Consider the following 13,811-nt stretch of genomic DNA (forward strand, 5'->3'; position numbering starts at 1 on the left):
TGTTTCTTGACCTCTTCCTTGCTTTTTGTCCCCACATTCCACCCCAAGGGACACCTGCGAGCTGTAATGAGCCTGGTATGCAGCTTAGGGGTTCTCTCCATACTTCCCCCAACCCCAGCTCTTGACTGTCCAGACCCAGGTTAAACATCACGTCTGAGAAGACTGGAGACCCCTCCTATCCAGCAAACCTCAGCATAGCTCCGGTTGACACTGGACTGCGATTGCCTGTGTACTTGTCACTGGCTGTGTCTATCTGCAAAAATAAAGATAGGAGATTTATCTAACTTTAGGATGTTTTGAGGATGAAAATGAGCAAATATATTTACATAATGAAGCACTTAAAAAACCTTTAGCAAAGTGCTATAAAGTTTCACTAGACTGAGCTCCATGAGTTATGCGTCACTCACACTAAAGCTCTGCAGAAAGTAGTGCCTGTTTCGGCCTGTGGCTCACTTGCCAGAGTGTGGTGCTGATAATACCAAGGCCACAGGTTTGGATCCCTATATAGGGATGGCCGGTTCGCTCACTGGCTGAGCGTAGTGTTGACAACACCAAGTCAAGGGTTAAGATCCCTTTACCCGTCATCTTTTTTAAAAAAGTGCCTGTTTGACCAGGAACGTGTCATATGCATAAATCCTTTCATATCTAAGGTTACAAGAACATAACCAAGGGCAAAGTATGGGACAATGCGCCCCAAACCCGTTACAGGAGCCCCTTTAGATTTATAGCCCTACTTGGTTCCATGTCACCTAAGCTTGGAGAAAACCCCAATCTTCCTCCTCTCCCCACCCACCTCACTCACAGGCACGGGTGGGGTGAGAATATAATACTTTATTAACTAACACAGGCCGAAGGAATGTCGTGAGGGGGAGGTGGGCACTGTTTCCAGGGACCCCGGCAGGAAGTTCTCCCCATCCCAGGGCAGCCAGGCCTGTTGTCCCACCCTTTCCCAGACCCGGGTGCCAGGCGGGGGAGGAGTCGTCGTCCAGGTGAGCGCAGCCGCCTCCCCGTCGCGCTCCCAGCGTGCGCCTCCCCAGCCGGATGCTCGCAGCCCCGCAGCGACAAGAGCGGCGGCTCAGCTGCCCTCACACTCAGGGCAGCGCTCGGCGGCATTGGCGTCCGTGGCGCCGGCGGGCAACTTGAAGTCCCGGCCGCAGCCGGCGCAGATATAGAGGCGACGTCGCATGTGCGAGCGACGGTGGCGGATGTAGTGCGAGCTGAGGCGGAAGCGGCGGCCACATTCCGCGCACGGGTAGGGCCGCTCTCCAGTGTGCGTGCGCGCATGCTCCGCCAGGTTGGAGCGATGGCCGAAGCGGCGGCCGCACACGGGGCAGCGGTGCGGCTTCTCGCCCGTGTGCACGCGCCGGTGCTTGGCCAGCGCTGAGCTCTGAGCGAAGCGCGTGCCGCAGTCGGTGCATGCGTACGGCCGCTCGCCCGTGTGCGTGCGCCGGTGGCGCGCCAGGCACGAACTGCCGCCGAAGGCGCGTCCGCAGTCCGGGCACGCGTACGGCTTCTCGCCCGTGTGCACGCGCAGGTGCTGGGCGTAGTTGGAGCTCTGCGCAAAGCGGCGGTCGCAATGCACGCATGCGTACGGCTTCTCGCCCGTGTGGCGCCGCCGGTGCTGCCGCAGGTTCGAGGCCGCCGAGAAGCGCTTGTCGCACTCGGGGCACTCGTAGGGCCGCTCGCCTGTGTGCGTGCGGCCATGCTTGGTCAGCGCCGACTTCTGCGAGAAGCGACGACCGCACTCGGTGCACGCAAAGGGCCGCTCCCCGGTGTGCGTGCGCGCGTGCTTGGCCAACGTGGAGCGGCGCGCGAAGGCGCGGCCGCAATCCGGGCACGCGTGGGGGCGCGCCGGGTCGGCCGACGGCGCTGGCCCTTCGCTCGCGACCTGCAGGGAGAGGGGGAACAGGTCAGCCCTGACCTATAGGCCCCGGAGCCGGAGACTTGCCTCTCCACCTGCTGCCACCTCTGAGCCTCAGTTCCCCGTCTGTGAAATAGGACAAGCAACAGTGCCTGCCTTATAGGGTGGCTGTGCGCATTAAATATGTGTAACGCTCGTACCAAGTGGCATTCTAGCTATTTTTATTCAACAAATATTTATTGAGCGCGTGCAATGTGCTAGACTTTGTCCCTAGGCAGTGGAGATTCAGCATTAAATAAAAAAGCATTAAAAAGAAAATTCCTGCCTTCAGGAAGAATGGATAAGGAGTTATGGCATTGGGGGATGCTGCAAATTAGGGTTATCAAGACACCTTACTGATATGGTAACATGAGCAAAGACCTGAAGGAGGTGGGAGGTCAGGCTACATGGACATCCCCCAGAAGAGCAATACAGAGGGAACAGCAAGGCCCTGAAGCAGGTGTTCGCCTGCAAGTGCTGAGTTCCAGGAACGGCAAGAAAAAGTGGTTAGAGTAGAATGCATGCAGAGGAGAGTGACTGATGGGGTGGTGGAGGGGATCTCTTAGCTTACGGGTTTTGTAGGCCACAGTAAGAACTGTGGCTTTTAATATCAATGAAATGAGGAACCATTAGAAGAGAGGTCAGAGGGTTTTGAGCAGAGAAGTGACCAGATCAGACACTTTAAAAGGCCCTCTCAGGCCGTTGGGTTTGAAAACTGAAGGAAGGAAGGGAGAGGGCAGAAGCAGGAGCCCAGTAAGGAGGCTACTAGTCATCTGGCAAGAGAGTGGAGGTGGTGAGAAGTGGTTGGTTCTGGATACATCTGCAGTTTGAGACAACAGATACAATAACAGATTAGATATAGGGGTAAAGAAAGGAGTCAAAATGACCCCAAGGTTTTTGAACTTAGCAACTGCAAAGGTGGAATTGCCATTTAAAGTTGAGGATGGTGGGAGGAGCAAAATGGGAGGTGAGATGTTTTGGGACTGTATGGCCAATCCCTTTGACACATCCGGAGCTCAGGAGGGAGGCCTAGGCTGGAGATGTTAATTTTTTACAGCCTTGAGACTGGATGAGACCATTCAGGGAATGGGCTGAGAGAACTTGGGGCAGCATGAGAAGCAGCCAGCAACATGGACAGAGCAGGAGCAGCCATGAGGGAGGAGAGCCAGGAGAGTGGCATCTTGGGAGCCAGGCCAGGACCAAGTCCAGGCCCTTTAATAAACTTTCAAGAGCCAGCATCTATCATTTTTTAAGCTGTAAAGAAAAAGGCAAGGGTAAAAGCCAAATGCTATTCTGTGCCCTGAAATGAAAAAGTTTGAAAATGAGCCAGTTTCATGAGGTCTGGGCTTCCAGAGGGAAAATCAGAAAAAGAAATGCTTTGTAAGAGGTAGGTGAAGGGAAAACAGTCAGTAGAGTGAAGAGGAATACTGAGAGCACATTGCTCCCTTCTTAGAAAAGAGAACGCTCATCCCAGCAAAACTGATGTTGAGTATTTACTGTGGGCCAAGTAATTAAGGACACTAATTTATCACCAAATGAGATAACTGGCAATATTAAGGACAAGGCTTCTCCCATATTTGATCTCCATATTCTATCCCCATTTTATAGATGAAGAAATAAGTTAAGAGAGGGTAAATGATAGCTGGAGATCAGTGGGGCCTTCCCTTTCTGAAGCCACAGAAGGGCAACTTCAAGGCCCTCAAGATCCTTTGTCAAAAGGCAGTGGCTTTAGGGCCAGCCCGTGGCTCACTTGGGAGAGTGTGGTGCTGATAATACCAAGGCCAAGGGTTCGGATCCCTATATAGGGATGGCCAGTTAGCTCACTTGGGAGAGCGTGGTGCTGACAACACCAAGTCAAGGGTTGAGATCCCCTTACCGGTCAACTTTGAAAAAAAAAAAAAAAAAAGGCAGTGGCTTTGAAGTAACCAACTTGGAAGTTGGAAAACGGAAATTTGGGAAATTAGTGACCAGCCAAAGGGAACTCTGGTTTAAACAATATATATATAACAATAATAACAGTGATAACATCACAGTGTTAACTTTGACAACACTACTTTATGTACTTGATCGTATTAAATCCTCTTGTCACCCCCTAGTCAGGTGTTATCTCTTTTGATAGTTGAGAAAGCTGAGGCTCAGGGAGATTACATTCACATAACCAACAAGAGTCAGGACTCAGAATGCTCACCCTCCACCAATAGGCTACATTCTTCCCTGAACTCACACAGCCAAGACGTAACAGAGGCTGGACTCCAAGTCCCTGGCTCTCTCCAAGAGGGATTCAAGGTTAAAATACAACTTGATACTTTAGATCGGGAAACTCCCCACAGCAGGTCTGGCACAGTCTGAATTCAAGGTCACACTTTCCAGTCTTGCCCTGGTTTTGACTTCTATTGAGTTCATTCCAACATGTCAGCCATTGTGGAGAGAACTTTTCTCATTATATCTACATTTTTATGGCCTATTTTTCCTTGGCACCCTCTTTAAGGTGACTTTGGCCAGCCTGAGGGATTCACTGACTTATGAAAAAGAATTCTCCACACATGCATACTCAGTGTCTACAGCCCAGGAGGAGGGGCTCTGGGTGTCAGAGGAACAGTCTTGGTAAGAGGGGCTGAGTCCAGTTCATTAAGGCTCTGGGCAAGTTAAGTTACTCCCCTTCTCTGCCTCAGTGTCCCGAGGAAGGCTAGATAGGCTTGGTGAGATCAGAATTTTCCGTCTTGAGTTATGCATACCACAAGATGAAAGAGGATTCTGGGTGGCATGTGAGCAGACTTTATCTTGTAATCATTTTGTATTACTTTCATGGATATTAGAAAAACAACAGATTATGCGAAACCCACAGTTTTATCAATATTACTGTTAAGATAAAGGTAAGTTTATTTAACAAAACAATGTGAATCTACTTGAAGAAAAGCACTAATAAATAAATAATGTGAATACAACACTGGAGCAATAAACATGTGACTGAAACTTGGCAAATACCAGACTAGGTGATCATTAAAGGCCCTTAGATGTCTTAAATTCCACAACTATTAGATTCAAAAATTAGAATGGTATTTGCACTGTAACAAGAGGGTACTGTGGAGACACAATATATATAGTGTATTAATATAATAATCCAGGTATTTGAAGTTAGTCATTTCGTCTTCCTGCTTAAATATTTTTTTAACCAGGGCAACATCCCAGTTTCCTAGGCAGTCATTAGTTTTTTTTTTTTTGACAGCTGGCCGGTACAGGCATAGAACCCTGGACCTTGGCATTATCAGCACCACATTCTAACCAACTGAGCTAAACAGCCAGCCCAATTCCTTTTTTTTTTTTTTTTAAAGATGACCAGTAAGGGGATCTTAACCCTTGATTTGGGGCTGTCAGCACCACGCTCACCCAGTGAGCTAACTGGCCATCCCTATGGGATCTGAACCCGTGGCCTTGGTATTATCAGCACCACACTCTCCCGAGTGAGCCACAGGCTGGCCCTCAATTCCTAATTAATAATAATAACTACCATTTACTGAGCACTCACTATACGCCAGGAACGATGCTAAGTGCTTTTTAACCCATGTTTTCATTTTAAATTCTCGCAACCTTTTGGGTTAGGTAGCTTAGTTTTGCTTTATAAATAAGGAAATAAGACTCAGAAAGGGACTAAGAGGCTGGTCGGTTAGTTCAGTTGGTAGAGCATTCTGCTGCTAACACCAAGGTCCAGGGTTCAATCCCTCTACTGGCCAGCCACCAAAACAAACAAACAAACAAAAAACACAGGAGAGACTACCCAAGCTACCCATGCAGCTAATGGCAAAGCCAGGGCTTGCTGTCCAGAATACCTCTTCTCATCACCATGATGCAATTCTAATCTCACTGATAATAGTCTGAGGTCACCTACACAGCATGTCTCCCTCCCCTGAACCCTTTCAGCGGTCAGAATCTTCCTTCTTTTTGGTACAAAGTATAAAATACGACCCCTAGCCTCTAGTTCCTTGCTATAGGAAGTGGGGCCCATAGACCAGCGACAACAGCATCACTGGGAACTTTTTAGAAATGCAGAAGCTCAAGCCCCACCCCAGATTTACTGAATCAAAATCTTCATTTTAACAAGATTCCCCAGGTGATTTGTATGCATGTTAAAAACTAAGAAACCTGATCCAGAAGAGAGAAGAGCTACTCCTAATGAAAGTAGGTGGGCTGACGCCACATGGGCAAAAGCTCAGAGGTAAGGGTCAGGTTTGCTTGAAGTTGGGGCACGGGCTAGCTGTTGAGCACTTAGAGATGAAGCCAGAAGTACATGAGATCAGGTGGTGAAGAGCTCTGCATGACAGGCTTAGGAGCTGAGACTTCATCCTGAAACAAAACCACTCGGGTGCAAGCCAGGGAGAGAGGGGTTCGGATGTGCATACAGCCTTCTGCGCAAATCTTTTCTGTTCCTTAAAGACGGATTGGATTTTGGCAGGCACAGAGAGAATACTCCAAACGCTGAGGGCGGCATAATTGAGGCCTATTCTGGACAGTGACTGGTGATGGGACTGGATGGTGGCTCAGAGTCACAGATGTCAGCACTGAAAGGCGCTTTCGAGATCACTATTTCATAGAGAAATGAGGCTCAGGGAGACCACACAGCAAATCAGTGAGCTAACAGTGCTAAATGTTCATGGGATATATGTTTATAATCCCCAATACCACCCTCCTCCCACAAGTCCAGTCACCCAGATGACACTTCTCAGACTGGCATTCAAGGACCTTATTTCATTATTTCATTTTAGAGATAGAAAGCCGAGGCAAAATTGGTAAATGGAGTTAGGATTTGACTGTTACATGATTCCATTTACAGTCTGGCCCTACATACCTATCATAACTAGTCATGCCAAGCCGTTTCCCCACCTCCCAGCCAGTCCAATCAGGGTTTCCAAAGATCCCCTTCTCTGCATCATTGCTGCGTCTACCTTAGAGCAGGCCACCAGCCTTACCTGTCCTGGTCCCCCCACAGCAGCCAATGGGTCTTCTAAACAGAAAATCCGATCATGTCCCTCCCATGATTTAAGGCTTCTGATGGCACCACATAACCTAAGGCAGTTTGTTCAAATTCCTACCCTGACTTTCAAGGCCTTTTACTCTCAGGTCCCTCCTACCTTTCTAGTTTCATCTCCTCTGAGCCTTTGCTTTTGCTGTTTCCTCCTCCTGAAAAGCCCTTCCTCCTCCTCTTCTGCTTGCGAAACCTCCATTAAGCCTTCAAGACCCAAGTCAGAAATCATCTCTGTGAAGCCTTCCCCACAGCCTTGAGTTGTTTGCCCTCAGTGCTCTATTTATGCCTCCCTGTGGGTTTCCCTGTTCAACCTCAGGGTTCGGCCCAGAAAGCCCTTTGATAAAAATGAGTTGAGGCTGGCCAGTTAGCTCACTTGGTTAGAGCATGGTGAGATAACACCAAGGTCAACGGTTCGGTGCTTGTATTGGCTAGCTGCCAAAAAAAACCCCAAAGGGAAAAAAAAAGTTGGAAAAATTACCAGGCTGGCCGTTTAGCTCACTTGGTTAGAGCATGGTGCTAATAACACCAAGGTCCAGGGCTCAGTCCCTGCACAGGCCAGCTGCCAAAAAAAAAAAAAAAAACCACCACACAAAAAACAAACAAAAAAAATGGGCAGGCCGGTTGGCTCAGTTGGTTAGAGTGCAGCCTTGTAACAAAGGGTCACGGGTTCAGATTCCTGTACTGGCCAGCTGCCAAAAAAAAAAAAAAAAAAAAAAAGTCCAAAGGATGACCTAATCCAAGGTCCTGAACTTTAGGGAGAAGAATAAACAATAATAGCAACTATTTACATAATGTTTATCATGTGCCAGACATGGTTACTCTTTACATCCATTAACTCACTCCATCCTCACAACTCCAAGAAGTAGGTGCTGGTATGATTTCCCTTGTACAAATGAAGAAACTGAGGCATAAAGAGGTCAAGAAATTTGCCCAAAGTCACACAGTGACGGAGTTTCTGGAGAGAGAGAGAGAGACAGAGAGAGAGAGAGAGAGACAGAGAGAGAGAGAGAGAGAGAGAGAGAGAGAGAGAGAGAGTGTGTGTGTGTGTGTGTGTGTGTGTGTGTGTGTGTGTGTGTGTGTGTGTGTGTGTTTCCGTGGCCAGTACAGGGAACTATGTTCTTAACTTATGGGCCAAAGGTGGAGATCAGGGAATCTACAAGGCCAGAAGAGACAGGCTGAGCTAGGATTAGTGGCCAAGGAGGTGGGAGAAAAACAACTAGATAGTCATTTATACTGGACGGGAGGCCCGAGGAGCCAGCCCCCACCCCCTAGGACCCACCACGCCCACTAGGGGGCAGCAGAACTTTCTTTCCCTGAGAACTGGGCCCTGAAAGCTGGCCCAGCAGGAGCCCTCCAAGCTGGACTCAGGGCTGCACAGACTCGGGGCAGCCAGAGTCCTGTGCGGTTCTGGGAAGTGGAAACATACCTGGTGGCAGTTAGGATCTCCAATGGGGAAATGTAAGTCATATTCTGATCTCAAAACCTTCAAATACCCTCAGGATAAAACCCAGACTCCCCGTGTGGCCTGCCAACCATCCCACTCTCATCCATGTTATCATGACTGTACCACCTGTCCTCACACTGTTCACAGTGCCCCACTCACAATTCTTTTTTTTTTTTTTTTTTAAAGATGACCGGTAAGGGGATCTTAACCCTTGACTTGGTGTTGTCAGCACCACGCTCAGCCAGTGAGCGAACCGGCCATCCGTATATGGGATCCGAACCCGGGGCCTTGGTGTTATCAGCACCGCACTCTCCCGAGTGAGCCACGGGCCGGCCCCCCACTCACAATTCTGAGCCTCTAAAAGGGCTATTCCCTCTGTACTACTGGTCTCAGATAAGCCACACGTTTACTAACTTTGAGAACTTGAGCCAGTTTCCAAACTGCCCTAGACCTCAGTTTCCTCACCTGTAAAATGGAAATAAATGCTAACTACATCATAAAATCGAAGTGCTTACAACAGTGTCTGGCACGTAGTAAATGCTGTGCAAGAGTTAGTTATTGTTACTGCTGTCTAACCTGACCTCTCTCTCACCCTTAAGTCTTTTTTTTTGGTGGCCAGCCAGTACACGGATTCAAACCCTGACCTTGGTGTTATCAGCGCCACTCTCCTAAGTGAGCAAACCAGCCAGCCCTCTAAGTCTGAATTAAGTTCCCAACTCTGGGCTTCACCACCTCCCTGTGCCCGCACCCATCACACAGGATTGTAACTGCGGGCTTACTCATCAGTCTAACCCTGCTAGGCATCCAGCTCCACAGAGATTCAAGGATAGAGTTCACTCACTCTCCAGCACCCTGCACAGAATATGGCACACTGGTAGGTGTGACATCTGCATGATGGAAGCCTGGGCAGTGGGGCAGAAGATGGGCCGAGCCTGAGAATCTACATTGAGATTCAAGGGAAAGTAGGGGCAAGATCCCTGGCTTCAATCTGAGAGAGGCTGGGCCTGGCACAGGTTTGGGGGCAACGGGCTCCAGGGTGTATGTGACACGTACCTCCTTGTTGTCCACGGGGATCTTGAGTTTCACCACCTCATACTTCTCCTCACCCTCGTCCTCTTCACCCTTCACCAACAGCACCATCTCCTCCTGCATTTCTTCCTCCTCCTCCTCCTCTGCCTGCTGTTCGCCAGGCATCTTGGTGTCCTGAAGCGAGGAGCTGGGTAAGAAGCTCAGGATCCACCCTCCACCATGGCCCTGGCCCAGGCAAGGCGGTGCAGCCGTGGCTTCTCCCGCCCTGCCCTGGTCTCCGAATCTGGCCCTTTCTCGTCCACCCCAGCCCGGCCCCACGCTCCGCCACTGCCCTGGGACCAGCTCCGGATACACCCGTTCGCCCCACTCATCCCAGCGTTCAAGGCCCTGAACAGTTCGAATCTCCAGCCCCCGCAAGTAGCCACCCTCCCCGCGCTGAGTCACTCCCCGGCGCTTGGGTCGGCGACCCGGAGCTCTAGGGCACGGGCTGGAGGCGGGATCGCGGCAGAAACTCTGGGGGGTGCGCACTCACCAGCCGGAGGTTCGGCGCTCGCGCTGCCCCAGGCCTGGGCGCCTGGCGGTTGGGCACTCTGGGAGGCCCCGGCTCGGGGGCGGGACGGGGCGGGACCGCAGGGACGGCCGGTCATTGGTCCGAGAGCCCAACCCCGCCCCTAGGGGGAGGGGCCCGGAGGACCCAGGCGTCCGGCCCAAACTGCTAGGGGAGGGCGGAGAGTCCAGTTCCGGCTACCCCCCGCAGTCCCCCTACTCCCAAAGGCTCGCAACCGCCCCAGTCTGGCGTTCAAGTGCCGCAGTCGGGTTCCAACCTACCCTCACGGCTCTCCTGCCGCGGCCAGGCGAGCCTGCTCCTCCCGAAATAGGCCACGTGCGCTCCCGTCCCGGCCTGGGCCTCTCGCTGGCGCCCCGCCTGGAGGGCGGACCCTGTTGCCTCCTTACCTCTTCCCTTCCCTCTTTTCTCCTCCTCTGGCGTCTTTCTCCTTTCACGGCGTTGCCTTCCCGGTTTCCTGGCCCCTGGGATATCTTACTCCTTGAATACATACTTCCCAAATTCACAGCCCCCTAAACTACTGCTAGCTGTTCAGTGTGTGGCGTGCCTACTTGCGCCAGCATTAGGCAAGCGTTTTACACACCTGTGCTCTTTTGAGCCGCACGGCGATAGATATGCCCATTTAACAGATGAGCTCATTGAAGTTCAGGGAGGTAAACTGATTTGCCAGAATTACACAGTAAGGGTGTCATAGCATCCCTGACAACCAGTATCCTAGGTGGAAAATTAGTAGCCCAGGGCCAAATCCAGTTCACGGAAGTATCTTGTTTGACCCTCAGGGTATTTCTGCTTTTAAAAATTAGATTCAGGGGCCGGCCCGTGGCTCGGGAGAGTGTGGTGCTGATAACACCAAGGCCACGGGTTCGGATCCTATATAGGGATGTCCGGTTAGCTCACCGGCGGAGCGTGGTGCTGACAACACCAAGCCAAGGGTTAAGATCCCCTTACCGGTCATCATTTTAAAATAAATAATAAATAAAATAAAAATTAGGTTCAGAGTTGTACGGTTTGCTCAGTTAGCTAGAGGGCGGCCTTGTAACACCAAGTCGAGGGTTCGGTTCCCCGTACCAGCCAGCCGCCTAAAAAAAAAAAAAAAAAAAAAGTTTCAAAAGATGAGAGGTCTTCTGCAAATTTTAATTTCCAACTTCTAACAGATGGGATAGTTCATATAGAAATCTGTGTTTCCCACTTCTCTCTCTCTCTTTTTTTTTTTTATAGATGACCGGTAAGGGGATCTTAACCCTTGACTTGGTGTTGTCAGCACCACACTCAGCCAGTGAGCGAACCGGCCATCCGTATATGGGATCTGAACCCGGGGCCTTGGTGTTATCAGCACCGCACTCTCCCGAGTGAGCCACGGGCCGGCCCCCCCACTTCTCTTGAAAAGGCCAGCCAGCCACCAAAAAGAAAAAGAAAAAGCAGATATCCAATTCTTCCATTTTATGAAGGGGGTAACTGTTGAGGGAAATAACGACTGTTGAGGCAGAAATAATTTTATAAAATTTATTTGGAGACAAATGTGAGGGTCGACCTGGGAAATACCATTTGACAAAGTCAGAGAAGTGCTCCAACTTTTATTACAAACAACGAAGTCTTTATAGACAGAAAAGGCTGAAGAAAGCAGAAACAAAGAACAAAAGTGGGCGGATTGGTCATTTCAAAGTTACTTTTCTTGTAAGGTGGGGACAGGGAGACAGAACAATAGGAAAATAACTGATGAGTTAACATCAGGTTACTTCAGACTATCTCTTTTGTCTTAGGGCTAAAACAGAGTGAACTTTATTATCATATATATCAAGATTTAAACTGGCCTGTTTGGGAAATTGGCTGTTACCTCTTTCTCCTGACTTGTGGGAGAGTCAGACCACAACATAAGTGACCTGGAACTTAGCAGAGGTGACTCCATTTTGATTTGTAGTCTGGTCAGTTGGGGTGTAGTACAGGAACTTAATGCAAAACAGTGGTCTCATAGATTTTTTTTTTCTTTTGGCAGCTGGCTGGTACAGAGATCAAACTGTAGACGTTGGTAGTATCAGCACCATTTTCTAACCAACTGAGCTAACAGGCCAGCCCTCTGATAATTTTGTTTTTATATTTTGGGTTTTTTTTTTGTTTTTGCAGCTGGCTGGTGTGGGATTCCAATAATTTTTATTTAACACAACTCAGATTCAGAAATGATGAAGGAAAAGAGAAATAACATTCAGTGAATGTTTACAATCCATATGTTGTCACTTTACAATAGCCCTGTGGGGATCAATAATATCTCCATTTGCAAATGAGAAACTAAAACTTAGAGAGGATAAATAATTTGCTCAAACTCGCACAGCTGGTAGCAGCAGATTCAAAGCTCCTGCATTGCACCAAATTATCTTTCAGGAATGAGGACTGGCTGGTTAGCTCAGTTGATTAGAGTGTGGTGCTGATAACACCAAGGTCAAGGGTTCCAAACCCCACACTGGCCAGCCACCAAAAAAAAAAAAAAAAAAATGGAATGAGGTTACAGGAGGAAATTGGTGGCAGAGCCAGGACTGAAACATGAGCATTGAGCTGCAGAGCCCAGGGCATAATTTGGATGTTGGGATTACATCTACTCAAACTTTGGCTCTTCCCCAGAGCTGGGAGAAGGGGCAAATGCCTGGATACACAACATGCCAGATCCCCAAAAGCCACTTTGTGTTCATTCTTTAATCAGGTATTTATTGAGTCCTACCATGCGCCTGGCAACATTCTAGGTATTAGAGATGCAGTAGTGAACAAGACAGACAAATATCTTGGCTCTAGTGGAACGGCTAAGGGTGTAAAAAAATGTAAACAACTAAATAAGTAAATAAACAAGATAATTTCAGATAATGATAGGTGCAATAAGGGAAACAGGGTAAGATGATCCAATAGGGAGTGGATATGGTTTGGGGGCTTCTTTAAAGTAGGCAGAGAAGACATTGCTGAGGACATGATATTTGAGATGAACTTTGAATAGTGAGAAAGGATTAGCCATTTGAAAATCTGGAAGAATGAGACAGAACTGCAGAGGCCTCAAGGCATAAGGTTGGCATGTTTGAGCAACAAAAGGAAGGCTGCGTGGCTGGATCCCAGCAAGCTAGCAAAGGGAAATGTACTAGGAGAGATGGAGGAGAGGTAGACAGGGTCAGATTATAGCTGGAATCCCACCTCTAGCAAGAGCAAGGTCAAAGAGAATTAGTGAAGGGACTTGGCCAGGGGCCTGCCTCTGGGGGCAGTGAAAGTCTTGACAGAAAGGAGACTCCTGCTGTTTAGAACAGGTAATTGCAAAGAAAAGGAAAAGGGCTTCATATATTTGCTCTACAAACATGGACAGGTATCTACTCACAATCAGATCTAGTTCCTGTTCTTGAGAATCTCATAGTCTAGTAAAAGAGACTGTAATTTAAAAAATATATATATGTATATATATATGAAAAGGATAATAGGTATTCTGGCAGGAGAACATTGGAGTGGGTGAATAACTCCCTTGAGGGGAGTGGTATGGGTGCAGGCCTCACCCAGAAGATAAACGATAAACGTGAAAGGCCTTCAAAGATGAGTGGGAATTTGCCAGATTGACAAGGAGGTAGTAGTTTGCGGGATTGTAAACGCTTGTAAAGAGCATAAGAGCATATCAAGTTTCAAGGACACCTATGGGTGCCATGCCCCTGCAAGGACTGGGAGGCAGAAAGTTAAATTGGGGGGCTAGCTGGTTAGCTAAATTGGTACAGCGTGGTGCTGATAACACCAAGGTCAAGGGTTCAGGTCCCCCCCATGCTGGCCAGCCACCAAAAAAGAAAGTTGAATTTGGAAAAGCCTTTATCTTACTCCTCATTACTCTGCCTCTCACTAT

The 13,811-nt window shown here is 48.9% G+C and overlaps 1 protein-coding gene across 1 annotated transcript; it reads right to left on the bottom strand.

Moving 5' to 3' along the window:
* Positions 1-811: 811 nt before the first annotated feature.
* On the bottom strand, positions 812-10,013 carry ZNF771 (zinc finger protein 771). Its single transcript, XM_063100510.1, has 3 exons — positions 9,926-10,013; positions 9,418-9,567; positions 812-1,888 (listed from the first exon to the last, which is right to left on the bottom strand). The coding sequence occupies exons 2-3, from the start codon at positions 9,556-9,558 to the stop codon at positions 1,076-1,078; spliced, it is 954 nt and encodes a 317-aa protein (XP_062956580.1). The 5' UTR covers positions 9,559-9,567; positions 9,926-10,013; the 3' UTR covers positions 812-1,075.
* Positions 10,014-13,811: the final 3,798 nt, after the last annotated feature.

Source organism: Cynocephalus volans, chromosome 6, assembly GCF_027409185.1.
Source record: "Cynocephalus volans isolate mCynVol1 chromosome 6, mCynVol1.pri, whole genome shotgun sequence".
In the NCBI taxonomy this organism is placed as follows: domain Eukaryota; kingdom Metazoa; phylum Chordata; class Mammalia; order Dermoptera; family Cynocephalidae; genus Cynocephalus; species Cynocephalus volans.